At 46.6% G+C, this 15,466-nt stretch overlaps 1 protein-coding gene across 1 annotated transcript in view; it reads left to right on the plus strand.

Moving 5' to 3' along the window:
• Positions 1-15,466, plus strand: part of LOC120024951 (myotubularin-related protein 13-like) — a 158,388-nt gene that overhangs the window by 98,556 nt on the left and 44,366 nt on the right. Inside the window, exon 17 of the mRNA XM_038969338.1 lies at positions 9,802-9,870. Within this exon, the coding sequence (XP_038825266.1) occupies positions 9,802-9,870 (69 nt within the window). The remainder of the gene's footprint in view (positions 1-9,801; positions 9,871-15,466) is intronic.

The following is a 15,466-nucleotide window of genomic DNA, read 5'->3' on the forward strand; positions in this document are numbered from 1 at the left end:
TCTTTCTACAGTTTCCCATTTAGTTAACACTATCAACGTTTCCTTCTACTGCGGCAATTGTGATCGAATCAAAGCAATATTAGTCACTTTCAACGTAATATACCGAAACAAAAGAAACTATGCAAGATTTAGTATGCAAAACTAACTGTGGAAGAGATTTTTTTGTAGGCAGAGCGCATTGGAGTAGGATTCTTTTGCATTGACAGGCATGACTCCGGCCCATATTCTACACAGACCGGTGCACCGTAACCAATCAGAGCTGCAGTAGGTCTTCATGCAAATATCCATTTCCCTATATAGATCTGTGCCATTCACTTTGAACTGGACTGTATGAGCGGTCACTAGATGCGCTTGTTTTGAGATCAAAGTGGAAGCTGCATGTAGCCACGTGTGCACATTTGTTCATATTCTTTGCTAGTTAGTGAGTTATTAGCCCGATTATAGCTCAGTTCTAGTCAACGATGGGGGAGTGGTTGCTTCCAACAAGAGAACAAAAGGTGTGCATTTCTAGCCCTCTTTGAAAAGGGAGTCAGGTAAAGAGCTTTTTTATGTCTTAAAAGGGCAGTGTTGTATTTTGTGACAGTCTTGAATCAACTAAGTAGCCAATAAACAGAGGGTAGCATAATTTCTCTGATTCTCTGTGATAATGGTATGGGAATAACAATTCATTTTATTTTGTAAAGTGGTTTGTTGCATCAAACACAATATTTTCAGTCACCTTGTCTGAAGGACAAGTGAATAAACAAGTTAATGCCAAGCTTAATGGAATGTAGGCATTGAACACCACACATTGGCTGCTACTGTAGGCTGAATGATAGAACATCTATTTCCATGTTAAAATGTTACGGGATTAGTTTTTCTCCATTGTTTTGGATGGTAGGCCAGTCTGGTAGGCCTACGTTATGATCAAGTAGCCACAGTAGCCTACTTGGCCACTGTTTAAACTGTAACTTAAAGCGGGTACAGCCCCAGTGTTCATAGTAAACGCTCACTGGAAGTTGCACAGAATTTTCACAACTTCATGTTTACGCTCAGCAGACCGGAAATTTGCTCAGTGCCGAAAACAACAGAGGGAACCTTGGTTACAACCCCATTCAGACTAGGGTGTGAGAGTCAGGGAACCTGCTTGCGTTCTCCCCATTGGTATTTATTAGGATCAAAGCAGCAGCTACTCTTCCTGGGGTCCACATGAAACATGACATAATACATAGTACAGAACATTATTAGTCATGGACTGAACTACATACAGTGGGGCAAAAAAGTATTTAGTCAGCCACCAATTGTGCAAGTTCTCCCACTTAAAAAGATGAGAGAGGCCTTTCATCATAGGTACACTTCAACTATGACAGACAAAATGAGAAGAAGAAATCCAGAAAATCACATTGTAGGATTTTTAATGAATTTATTTGCAAATTATGGTGGAAAATAAGTATTTGGTCAATAACAAAAGTTTATCTCAATACTTTGTTATATACACTTTGTTGGCAATGACAGAGGTCAAACGTTTTCTGTAAGTCTTCACAAGGTTTTCACACACTGTTGCTGGTATTTTGGCCCATTCCTCCATGCAGATCTCCTCTAGAGCAGTGATGTTTTGGGGCTGTTGCTGGGCAACACGGACTTTCAACTCCCTCCAAAGATTTTCTATGGGGTTGAGATCTGGAGACTGGTTAGGCCACTCCAGGACCTTGAAATGCTTCTTACGAAGCCACTCCTTCGTTGCCCGGGCGGTGTGTTTGGGATCATTGTCATGCTGAAAGACCCAGCCATGTTTCATCTTCAATGCCCTTGCTGATGGAAGAAGGTTTTCACTCAAAATCTCACGATACATGGCCCCATTCATTCTTTCCTTTACACGGATCAGTCGTCCTGGTCCCTTTGCAGAAAAACAGCCCCAAAGCATGATGTTTCCACCCCCATGCTTCACAGTAGGTATGGTGTTCTTTGGATGCAACTCAGCATTCTTTGTCCTCCAAACACGAGTTGAGTTTTTACCAAAAAGTTCTATTTTGGTTTCATCTGACCATATGACATTCTCCCAATCTTCTTCTGGATCATCCAAATGCTCTCTAGCAAACTTCAGACGGGCCTGGACATGTACTGGCTTAAGCAGGGGGACACGTCTGGCACTGCAGGATTTGAGTCCCTGGCGGCGTAGTGTGTTACTGATGGTAGGCTTTGTTACTTTGGTCCCAGCTCTCTGCAGGTCATTCACTAGGTCCCCCCGTGTGGTTCTGGGATTTTTGCTCACCGTTCTTGTGATCATTTTGACCCCACGGGGTGAGATCTTGCGTGGAGCCCCAGATCGAGGGAGATTATCAGTGGTCTTGTATGTCTTCCATTTCCTAATAATTGCTCCCACAGTTGATTTCTTCAAACCAAGCTGCTTACCTATTGCAGATTCAGTCTTCCCAGCCTGGTGCAGGTCTACAATTTGGTTTCTGGTGTCCTTTGACAGCTCTTTGGTCTTGGCCATAGTGGAGTTTGGAGTGTGACTGTTTGAGGTTGTGGACAGGTGTCTTTTATACTGATAACAAGTTCAAACAGGTGCCATTAATACAGGTAACGAGTGGAGGACAGAGGAGCCTCTTAAAGAAGAAGTTACAGGTCTGTGAGAGCCAGAAATCTTGCTTGTTTGTAGGTGACCAAATACTTATTTTCCACCATAATTTGCAAATAAATTCATTAAAAATCCTACAATGTGATTTTCTGGATTTTTTTCCTCATTTTGTCTGTCATAGTTGAAGTGTACCTATGGTGAAAATTACAGGCCTCTCTCATCTTTTTAAGTGGGAGAACTTGCACAATTGGTGGTTGACTAAATACTTTTTTGCCCCACTGTAACATTGCGCACACAGCCATGCAATCTCCATAGACAAACATTGGCAGTAGAATGGCCCGTGCTGAAGAGCTCAGTTATTTTCAAAGTGGCACCGTCATAAGATGCCACCTTTCCAACAAGTCAGTTCGTCAAATTTCTGCCCTGCTTGAGCTGCCTAGTCAACTGTAAGTGCTGTTATTGTGAAGTGGAAATGTCTAGGAGCAGCAATGGCTCAACCGTGATGTGGTAGGCCACACAAGCTCACAGAACGGGACCGCCGAGTGTAGAAGAGTGTAGTGTGTAGAAATCGTCTGTCATCGGTTGCAACACTCACTACTGGGTTTCAAACTGCCTCTGAAAGCAATATCAGCTTCATGAAATGGGTTTCCATGGCCAAGCAGCCGCACACATGCCTAAGATCACCATGCTCAATACCAAGCTTCGGCTGGAGTGGTGTAAAGCTCCCCACCATTGGACTCTTGAGCAGTAGAAACACGTTCTATGGAGTGATGACTCACGCTTCACCATCTGGCAGTCTGACGGACAAATCTGGGTTTGGTAGATGCCAGGAGAACGCTACCTGCCTCAATGCATAGTGCCAACTGTAAAGTTTGGTGAAGGAGGAATAATGGTCTGGGGCTATTTATCATGGTTCGGGATAGGCATCTTTGTTCCAGTGAAGGGAATCTTAACGCTACAGCATTCAATTCTAGGCGATTCTGTGCTTCCGACTTTGTGGCAACAGTTTGGGGAAGGCCCTTTCCTGTTTCATCATGGCAATGCCCCCGTGCACAAAGCAAGTTCTATACAGACATAGTTTGTCGATCGGTGTGGAAGAACTTGACTAGCCTGCACAGAGCCCTGACCTCAACGTCATCGAACACCTTTGGGATGAATTGGAACGCAGACCGCGAGCCAGACCTAATCGTCCAACATCAGTGCCCGACCTCACTAATTCTCTTGTGGCTGAATGGAAGCAAGCCCCCACAGTAATGTTCCAACATCTAGTGGAAATTCTTCCCAGAAGAGTGGAGGCTAATAGCAGCAAAGGGGGACCCTCTCCATATACCCTCTCCACCCTCTCCATATTAATGCCTATGTACTTGTGATCATCTAGTGTATCAGTACATAGTCTATCTAGGTCTATTCAATAATAAAGTGCAAATTACAATACAAGATATATTACATGGCTGTGTCTCGTCATAGTCCCCTTTTGTGCCCCTTTTTTTCTGGTTGTATTGCTAGCTTGAGTTACCTGGGGTGGCAGAGTTCCTTGTAGTCGTGGCTCTTTTAATACTGTGTGTTTCCCAGCCTCTGTTCTGAACCTGGGGACTGTGAAGAGACCTCTGATTGCATATCTTATGTTGTACCGATGAGTGTCTGAACTGTGTGCCATCTGCTTGAACAGACAGTTCAGTACCTTCAACACATCGACACCTCGCACAAAGACCAGTAGTGATGCTGTCAATCTCTCCTCAGCTTTGAGCCAGTAGAGACTGACATACATGTTACTGACACTCTCCCTCCGTGTACATCTAAGTGCGATAGGTGCTGCTTTGTTCTGGACCAACTGCAATTGACTTATGTCCCTCTTTGCAGTACAGTCGTGGCCAAAAATTTTGAGAATGACACAAATATACAATTTCACAAACTCTGCTGCATCAGTGTCTCTAGATATTTTTGTCTGATGTTACTATGAAATACTGAAGTATAATTACAAGCATTTCATAAGTGTCAAAGGCTTTTATTGAGAATTACATGAAGTTGATGCAAAGAGTCAATATTTGCAGTGTTGACCCTTCTTTTTCAAGACCTCTGCAATCCGCCCTGGCATGCTGTCAATTAACTTCTGGGCCACATCCTGACTGATGGCAGCCCATTCTTGCATAATCAATGCTTGGAGTTTGTCAGAATTTGTGGGTTTTTGTTTGTCCACCTGACTCTTGTGCATTGACCACACATTCTCAATGGGATTAAGGTCTGGGGAGTTTCCTGGCCATGGACCCAAAATATCGATATTTTGTTCCCCGAGCCACTTAGTTATCACTTTTGCCTTATGGCAAGGTGCTCCATCATGCTAGAAAAGGCATTGTTCGTCAACAAACTGTTCCTGGGTGGTTGGGAGAAGTTGCTCTCTGAGGATGTGTTGGTACCATTCTTTATACATGGCTGTGTTCTTAGGCAAAATTGTGAGTGAGCCCACTCCCTTGGCTGAGAAGCAACCCCACACATGAATGGTGCTTTACTGTTGGCATGACACAGGACTGATGGTAGCACTCACCTTGTCTTCTCCGTACAAGCTTTTTTCCAGATGCCCCAAACAATCGGAAAGGGGATTCATCAGAGAAAATGACTTTACCCCAGTCCTCAGCAGTCCAATCCCTGTACCTTTTGCAGAATATCAGTCTGTCCCTGATGTTTTTCCTGGAGAGAAGTGGCTTCTTTGCTGCCCGTCTTGACACCAGGCCATCTTCCAAAAGTCTTCGCCTCACTGTGCGTGCAGATGCACTCACACCTGCCTGCTGCCATTCCTGAGCAAGCTCTGTATTGGTGGTGCTCCGATTCCGCAGCTAAATCAACTTTAGGAGACGGTCCTGGAGCTTGCTGGACTTTCTTGGGCGCCCTGAAGCCGCCTTCACAACAATTGAACCACTCTCCTTGAAGTTCTTGATGATCCGATAAATGGTTGATTTAGGTGCAATCTTACTGGCAGCAATCTCCTTGCCTGTGAATTCCTTTTTGTGCAAAGAAATGATGACGGCACGTGTTTCCTTGCATGTAACCATGGTTGACAGAGGAAGAACAATGATTCCAAGCACCACCCTCCTTATAAAGCGTCCAGTCTATTATTCTAACTCAATCAGCATGACTGAGTGATCTCCAGCCTTGTCCTCGTCAACACGCACACCTGTGTTAACGAGAGAATCACTGACATTATGTCAGCTGGTCCTTTTGTGGCGGGGCTGAAATGCAGTGGAAATGTTTTTGGGGATTCAGTTCATTTGCATGGCAAAGAGGGACTTTGCAATTAATTGTAATTCATCTGATCACTCTTCATAACATTCTGCAGTACATGCAAATTGCCATCATACAAACTGAGGCAGCAGACTTTGTGAAAAGTAATTTTTGTGTCATTCTCAACTTTTGGCCACGACTGTACATGACCACACAGTTGGGCAGTAGTCCAGGTGCGACAACTAGAGCCTATAAGACCCATCTGGTCGACTGAGATGCCAGAAGGCAGAGCAACGCCCTATCATAGACAGACCTCTTCCCATTTTAATAACCATTGAGTCTATATGTTTTGACCATGACAGCTTGCTATCTAGGGTTACACCCAGCAGTTTAGTCTCCTCAACTTTCTCAGTCGCCAAATTATTCAAAATAGATCTAAATGAGCTTTAGCATTGAGCAGATGATTTGTTTTTAGAGAGATTTAGCACTCATGGCTTTGCTTTGCTAAAGAAAGCAGTGTCCACATTCCCATTCATGCAATATCATGTGCTGTTTTCTTTGCCCTCCTCTCTACTAGGATGTGCTGCTGTGTGTTTGACAGTCTCACACAGCGTCCCCAGCCTACCTCCCTCAAGGACTTGGACAGTAACTTGGTTAAGGTTTAATTTAGAGTCCCCCACTTCTCCTGCTCTCCTTTAATATCCTCAGTGAGATGAGGAGTGGATTCTTGCTGTGAAAAAGCTCTCCCTCTGCTCTGCTTGGGGTTGCAGATGGGTCAGTCTCTGGTCTGGTTGGACAGGCTAACATAACGAAGGCACTGGGAAGTTCTCTCGAGCATCATTCTCAGGTACAGATAAAGCCGTTCGCCTTGGATGTCAGCCAGCAGGACCAGGTAAACATGGCCAGGGAACACCGTACAGGCCAGGAAGCGAACAGTGATTTTATTCCATGCTTCTGACATTCAATTTGATTAGTGTACCATAGTTTCTAGTCTGTCTTTGTCTGTGTGTATGGTATGTGTCTGTGTGCACGGCTGTGTGCAGTATTGTGCTTGTTTGTCAATGAGTCAGCTTATGATGAGTGAGTGGTTCGTGCTCTATGGTTCCACAGCACAGCAGCCTCATAAAAGCCTCCTCCAGCTCCCCTTCTCTGCTTTAAATGCCGGTCTCAGTCGGACGGTTCCTGGAAAGTGCTAAGGGAGAGAGGTGTCTGAAGTCTGCAGGAAGATGCTCTATGATCACTTCCTGTCATGGGGCCATGTCAAACGTGCGGGTCCAGGGTCTTTGTTTGCTGAGTATCGGCCTACGTGTTTATCAGGGGCAAAACTCCATGAGTCATCCGTGAACCACAGCCTTGAGAGAGAACGAAAGAGACGGAGGAAAGAGGAAGGGAGACGGCCTCCTCCTTCCTAAGCGGAGCTGCGGGGGAGCACGTTGCTCTCCTCACCATTCTGTACACAGATACGCTTACGCACATACATTTATTCACGCATGCCCCGCCCCTGCACTCTTGCATGTGCTCGTATGCACTACGGCGACTGCAGTGTCCCGAATTATAAACGGCAGCATTCCTCTGTCTCAATGTAAACAGGCATACGTGCTGCTGGTAAACCAGGAATAACTCCATGCACATGCAGTTGAGCCTACACAGGCCAGCAGACAAAAAGGTCTCCCTCACTCCTTGCCTTCTTTCAGCCCGACTGTTCGGCGTCTTTATACTCTTAGTAGGGTTTGTTGTGACCTATTGGCCTAGGAAGTTCTGAACTACAGTAAATCATGATGCTAACCTGGATAACTGCTTCTAAGACATGTCTTCCCTAAACGTGGCATTTTCCTTGTCAGATTACAGCGCTGCCCTGTTTGTAGATGATACTGAGGTCGCCTGAAGTAAACGCGATTGTGTCAGAATGACATATGAACATGTACACTGGGTCTGTTTTCTTACAGATAGCAGAGCACTGCTTGGTCTTATGACACTTCTTCATGCTCTGAATCAATGCTTCTGCCTTTTGATGTTGACAGGCTCGGCTCAAGGCATTACAGTACAGTGTTGTAGAACGATGCTGTGTAAAATGTTAGCCCAGACTTGGCTCCTCTGACCTTGTGGTCTTTTTGTCTGAATAACGACGTCTCTGTTAAATGTTTCCATTTTTCTGCCCTTGCGCTTCTGCTCCTGGAGTTATTTGGAGAGTTTTCACTGGGTTCTTTGAACCTCTGTGACCTGCGGCATTGTCAAGGATGCCGGTAAACAAAGCTTTGGTGGCTCTCCAAACTGGAGTATTCAACCGCAACCCAAAATAACTAAAAACGAACTGCAAGGGGAAAACAAGAAAGTATATCGCTCGGTCCATGGGGGGCCAGGCTTTCATGTTTAGCTGAAGACCGTGTGTTTTGCATTTGCTCCTCTCTGTACATTCCTCAGTTTTTTGTGAGGTATGAGGGAATGGGGGATTTATCCATGAAAAAGGCCCCCTCTCCAATATTGGCAAGTCCAGCATTCCTGTCACAATTCCTTTACCCCCCCTCTCCTGCCAAAATGAGAGGCTCTGATCGTGTGTGTGTGTGATGTGGTGTGCGTCTTTGTGAAAATGCAAAGGTTGTCGAATGCGTGCGTGGTTATGAAGTGTTCGTTCGTATGTGTATGAAAGATGGTCTGTGAATGTAGATGTGTTTAGGGTTGTGTGTGTGTGCATGTATTTGATTTACGATGTTCCCTGCCCTTGGGTTCCCTGTGAGGGTTATGAGACACAGCACCAGATCAGGATCAGCTCTGCTGTTTTGACTTGACTTAAATCACGTTTCCGGCGGCCATTCTGATTTTCCCAGTTGACCAAATAAATCCCAGCAAAGCTCATGGAGATAAGTACCAATTTCCTGTGTGTGGAGCTCTTTTGGGTCCGAATTGGGTCCTTTTCAGATTTTCTCCTTTTCCCATCCAGTCTCTCTGTTCTCAATATGCCATTTTATTTTGGCCCTTAAGTCCCCAGTTGTACTGGATGTATTGTACTATCTGCCAGAATGCCGTGCTTATCTCTAATGCTCCATTGAATACAACTTATTTTATTTCAGACAGACCCCAGTACAGATGCGTTCTGTGAGTGGTGTAAAAATTGGAGCGAAAAAATTGTCAGCTGCGCTCTAGCTGTTTCAGAAATTAAATGTCCGTTTTTTTGGACTCGCCATGGTGCTTGACTAATAGATGTTGCATTTTAAAGCCAAGACAATTTGATTTTATGCAACAAAATCCCATGGTTTCATTCAATACGTTTGTAGATGTTGTTCCCGGAAACTCTGGGATGTAATCTGGAGCAGGAATGCAAAACATGAAATGACCAATAAATTGACAAATTGGAACATTCTGACAATTGTCAGGATTATATAAGCCTATTGGAAGCATATGTTCCAACGCTGCAGTGGCCTTGATAGGGAAAGTATGGCTGGTGCCAACCCTGAAGATTAAATTACTCCAAATGACGATTTTTGCAATCGACTATCAGATTTTGCTCGTACGTAATGTTTTTTGGAGAGGTGCACTGCCCAGACCTTCTTGACCCATAGAGATGTAACGGGTGCACTGCCCAGACCTTCTTGACCCATAGAGATGTAACGGGTGCACTGCCCAGACCTTCTTGACCCATAGAGATGTAACGGGTGCACTGCCCAGACCTTCTTGACCCATAGAGATGTAACGGGTGCACTGCCCAGACCTTCTTGACCCATAGAGATATAACAGATGCACTGCCCAGACCTTCTTGACCCATAGAGATATAACGGGTGCACTGCCCAGACCTTCTTGACCCATAGAGATGTAACGGGTGCACTGCCCAGACCTTCTTGACCCATAGAGATATAACAGATGTACTGCCCAGACCTTCTTGACCCATAGAGATATAACGGGTGCACTGCCCAGACCTTCTTGACCCATAGAGATATAACAGATGCACTGCCCAGACCTTCTTGACCCATAGAGATATAACATTGTCATGCTGTGTCCTGACCTCACCTCTCCGATGTTGTGACCCACAGGACTGCTCCAGCTCTGAAGAGTACACAGTCGCCTCCGCCCTGCTGCCCCTGACGACGGCCTTTTACCGGGTGAGTGACTGACTGACTGGGAGATTCCATTCCACAGAGCTCTTCTCCTCTCTCACACAGACAGAGCAGATAGAGTCAGCCAGCAGGTCCTTTTGATTATATTGCTCAATCAAGGGCAGGACGGCCTGGCATTCACCACAAGCTGGCCGTCCTAACGGAGGGTATTTATAACCTGGGGGGCAATAATAGAAAAGGGATGGGGTGTGATATCCCAGCTGTCCTGGCACTGGTCCTGTTCTGAAGGTTGCCTCTGGTGCATGCAGCATGCTTTGACCTCATGTCAGGAGCTGTGTTCCAAGCAGGACAAAAGACTTCCCAGGCCTCCGACCATGCAGCTCTGGGACAGGGGAGTGTCCCGTTTGTTCTCAGACGAGCCACATTAGGGTAAAGGGGGTGAGAACTGTACTTCACACCAAATCCCAGAGGGCCGCTGTGGTTTGTGGTTTCCAACTTCTCGTGATCAAACTCGGTTGCTGTGGCGCGCACCGCAAATCTGTCCCCAACGCTCTGCTGTTGCCACAGTGACAGATACAATTGTGAGCTGTTGCCCTGCATTGGGTTCAGACCCTAAGAGGCAGAATTTGGACCTCGCCCACTCTCTGCCATCGTATGTCTCACCCTGTTCTTACAGGACAGGCTGATGTAACGCTCTGAGATAAGCCTGCTCTCTGTTTCCCAGCCAGGGTAACCATTGGAAATGTACACTTACAGTAAGTTATCTAAATAAAACCAAGGGAATTGTCTCTGTTTGTTGATACAGGTGTACAGTGTGACCTATGTAATGGGGGTGAGAGCAGAGTTGTCTCTGTACACAACCTGAGTAAAGTGGTCACAGACCTCACTACAGCACATTGTTGATAGTTTGGTTTGTTGCTGTAACGGAGTAACAGTGTCTCTCTGTGACCGTCAAGTTGTCAACACAACACTGTGACCCTAGGCTCCAGCTTTCTGCCTCTTCATTAAGACATCTGAAAGCCATTGCCTAAACGCATTGGATTTCCTGTAGTTTTTTCCCCCCGTTTCCCCATTTTACGTAACCATAAAATCTGATTAAATGGTTACGTTAAAGGACCTTTATCACCAGGTTTTCAGAAAGAGACACGAATCCTGAGAGGCGTCTCATTCTCGACGGAGCAGTTTCTGGCACGGAAGGAATAAGAAGGAATGATATCGTGAGCTCCAGAACGCAACAGATTTCTCCCAGATTTCCAAAGGAATGGCATAAACTGTAGAGTCCAGCATGTGGTCACGCAAATGGCGAAAAGCAAGAGCACAGGAATCCACCACGGTCCATATTGTGTAATCTCCTGTGTGATGAAAAAACGCTGGAAAAACAACGTATCCCAAAAAACCAGAGCACCTTGTGATGGTTCACAACGCTCCGCAGAGATTCTCGGGATAATCTCAGCATCGCACGATAGTCAATTACATCCTTTTGCAAAATGTCTGTTGGCCTGCTTTACTCTACCCCCCATCCTGCCACATTTCCCAAAAGTCTTTGACTTTACCACACTGACTGTTATGGGGCTGTTCAAAGCATGCCTTGCAGCAGATGAAGTAGCCAGTGGTTCTGTAAGTGTTGGGTTTACCCCATGCTATAGTAGAGGACCATGACAGTCTACTGTAGGACACTGCTGAGAGAACCATTTGTAAGGGAACAGAGGGAGTGTCTTCTCTCTGTATCCAGGTGACAATCGTGACAAAATAGCAGATGAAATGTGCAATCCTTTTTCAGTGGTACATGTGTTTTGTTACGAAGCCAAAAAGAGAACATTTCAACCAGAACCGTTTGTTTCTTTGCCATGGAATGGTTTTGACACCGGTCTTCTGGTCAAGATTATTTGCGTAGCTTTTCATGGAAGATTAGCTCTAATATCATTCATCATGGACTTTATTACACTACCAAGGAAAACAACACGTTTCGGGTACATGTTGCACATCTGTGTCCAAGTACTCCTTACCTCCTAGCTTCAGTACTCAACTGCTAAGCCCTCCAAACACAGCCTTACTGCAACAGCACACTGTCCTTACGTCAAGACAACCTGCTGTCAGTAGATCCCATTTATATTTCCTAGAAGGTGAAGCTGATCTGATAGGTGTTTTACCTGTGGGTCACGCCAGGGGAGGAGAACCTTTAATACAATGGTAGTTAAAACTGTGCCAGAGGTATCCCCGGAAAGGCATTTGGACAGCTGGATTCCCACACACACAAAACCTGTCTGTAATCTCCATAGAAAGACTTAGTTAATCAGTGCTCAAGTGGCTTTGAGTGATTAGGCTACTCTTTTACACCTTTTACGTAACCACAGTAACCCTGGCTTGCCTCTTGAATTTGCTGCATAGTTTCATTATAAACATGTTCTTATTTTGGAGTAGAGCAGGCCTATTGCTTTCCTTAAGTGGAATTCCATCCGTGTAAATCGTGAACTGTACATAATATACAGTCTTGCAGTGGCAAGGCGTGCCGTTGACAACATCCGCTTTGCTGATTACCGTATCGTTTTTTATTTACTTCAGCCAGTCCTCATGCTCAGTCCACAGGAGTATATAGTTTTACATCCCCTCCACTCTCAAAACCCTTCCCAACGAGGTCAGTTGGCTTAAGGCCCTTTTCTATTAAAACCGCTGCTTCACCTGTACCTGTCATCCATCACTCCTCATTGGCGTCTTCTCCAGAGCCTCTCGGCCCGTCAACCTCTGCTGCCCGCAGTAACTACAACGAGACGAGGGGATCGGGTCTGGAAGAAATTAGGTCAGGGCTTCACCTTCTGGGTTTCATCACCACAGTATGTAATGTGTTCAATCATCACAATGCCCCCATCTGAAGGCTGCCCCCAGAATCAGACTCTAAATTAACATGACCCTTTTATAGTCACATATTTCTAGTAAATCTCCTAAGTCTTAAGTTAGAGTGAAAATTCATGAAAGCCTTATGAGGTTTTTCTCAACTTAATCTGAAGAATATAGACTGACCTGTCACGGTGGTCTTCTTTCAGTCACAGTGATGCTCTCCTCACTACAGAATGTGGGAAGCTTCCCAGCAATGTGCCCGCTCCCACAGAGTGTTTGTGGGAGAGACGTGTGTGTTTTTGGTTTGTGTTTTGGGCAAATGTTCAAACTGAAGAGCCGCCTTTCATTGACCTATATTCTATATTCTGCCCCTTCCTTCCCTCGGTCTGTCTGGTGTCTGGCAGGCTGCACAGTGATGTCTGGCTGGTGTCTGGCAGGCTGCACAGTGATGTCTGGCTGGTGTCTGGCAGGCTGCACAGTGAGGTCTGGCTGGTGTCTGGCAGGCTGCACAGTGAGGTCTGGCTGGTGTCTGGCAGGCTGCACAGTGAGGTCTGGCAGGCTGCACAGTGAGGTCTGGCTGGTGTCTGGCAGGCTGCACAGTGATGTCTGGCTGGTGTCTGGCAGGCTGCACAGTGATGTCTGGCTGGTGTCTGGCAGGCTGCACAGTGAGGTCTGGCTGGTGTCTGGCAGGCTGCACAGTGAGGTCTGGCTGGTGTCTGGCAGGCTGCACAGTGATGTCTGGCTGGTGTCTGGCAGGCTGCACAGTGAGGTCTGGCTGGTGTCTGGCAGGCTGCACAGTGATGTCTGGCTGGTGTCTGGCAGGCTGCACAGTGAGGTCTGGCAGGCTGCACAGTGATGTCTGGCTGGTGTCTGGCAGGCTGCACAGTGAGGTCTGGCAGGCTGCACAGTGAGGTCTGGCTGGTGTCTGGCAGGCTGCACAGTGAGGTCTGGCTGCTGTCTGGCAGGCTGCACAGTGAGGTCTGGCTGGTGTCTGGCAGGCTGCACAGTGAGGTCTGCGAAACTAACCACTCTTGGAACAACATATGTTACTTACTTTAGAGGGCTTTGTGTCTGGTGAAGTCATCATAATGCAGCCAACAGGTTGAACTGTGTTTGACAGAAGCTTCTGGGTTAAACTGGGTTGGCGTGCTCTCTTGGGCTCAGTAAGTAGTTTACCTAAACTGCATGCAACCTTTTGTACAGGCCATATCTGTTAGCAGTGACAGGTTGTTGTATTGTTCTGTATAAATGTTTCTGAATTCCTCGGCAAATGTACTACTTCTGATAAAAACCCTTCTTACTACAGCACTGTTTGGGTCAGTGTTATTGTGCCCTTTAATAAACTCACATTTTTATTCATGTTTTGATTGTTGCAGTTGAATGTAGAGCGAAAGTAGAGCTCTGCCTACCCCTTGGCTCTCTGAGGTAACAATCTAGTTGGATGATTCTGGACTCAACACAGAAAACCGTTGGACTGTTTCAATTCTTTCTGCCCCAGTTTATGCGTGGAGGGATTGGAAGGTTTTCGCTGTCAAGCTGTTTTACGTTTGGTCCTGGGGAGAACGGATGATTTATGTCGTGACCTTTGTGTCCCTGTGAGACGTCTAGAGCTGGACTCGTCTCTGTTTACTCTGCATGGTAGAACATTTATGTTAACAGTACATCCCGCATGTATACTTATGGCATAATGGACTTGTTTGTTCCACGCTTTTCAACATGTCTCCACTGTTTGTTTGACTCGGTCATCTGTGTAAATACATTGTTTGGATGGCGACGTCTTCAGTGCTACAGGACGCAAATAACTCTAATGACACAATAGTGATTCATGGGGAATAAATCTAGAAAGATTGATTGGTCCAAGTCGGGATATTTTCTTCCCCCAGAGTCTGTCACAAAGGACTTCTAAAGAAATGTCTATTTTTATGCCCATGGACGCCAAGTGATTTGCTCCAAAACAGACAAACTATTTTGTTGCCCAAGGCTGGCCAGGGATCAAACACGGCACTTTCCCTCCAGTGTCCAGATAGATACAGGTCAACCAGCAGAGCTATGAGACATCATACCTCCCTTTAGAGCTGATGAACACATCCTGAGCTCTCTGTATATGTCTCTCTCACTGTCTATCTAGCTCTATGGGCAATACTGTATTATTGGAGAGTTACCACCTCTTCCTTCAAGTCATGTCATAAACCAGCCTTCTGGGATCCCCTAGCCAGACCTTGAGCTATGTCTGGCTTTCTGTGTCTGTCTGTCTGGCTTTCTGTGTCTGTCTGTCTGGCTCTCTGTGTCTGGCTGGCTCTCTGTGTGTCTGGCTGGCTGTTTCTCTGTGTGTCTGTCTGGCTCTCTGTCTGGCTCTCGGGTTGTCTGGCTGGCTGGCTTGCTCTCTGTCTGGCTGGTTGGCTCTCTGGCTGGCTGGCTCTCTGGCTGGCTGGCTCTCTGGCTGGCTCTCTGTGTGGCTGGCTGGCTCTCTGGACCGATGGCTGGCTGGCTGGCTCTCTGGCTGGCTCGCTGGCTGGCTCTCTGGCTGGCTGGCTCTCTGGCTGGCTTGCTCGCTCTCTGGCTGGCTTGCTCGCTCTCTGGCTGGCTGGCTCTCTGGCTGGCTGGCTCTCTGGCTGGCTTGCTCGCTTTCTGGCTGGCTGGCCCTCTGGCTGGCTCTCTGTGTGGCTGGCTGGCTCTCTGGACCGATGGCTGGCTGGCTGGCTCTCTGGCTGGCTCGCTGGCTGGCTCTCTGGCTGGCTGGCTCTCTGGCTGGCTCGCTGGCTGGCTCTCTGGCTGGCTGGCTTGCTGGCTCTCTGGCTTGCTGGCT

Source organism: Salvelinus namaycush, chromosome 30, assembly GCF_016432855.1.
Source record: "Salvelinus namaycush isolate Seneca chromosome 30, SaNama_1.0, whole genome shotgun sequence".
In the NCBI taxonomy this organism is placed as follows: Eukaryota; Metazoa; Chordata; class Actinopteri; order Salmoniformes; family Salmonidae; genus Salvelinus; species Salvelinus namaycush.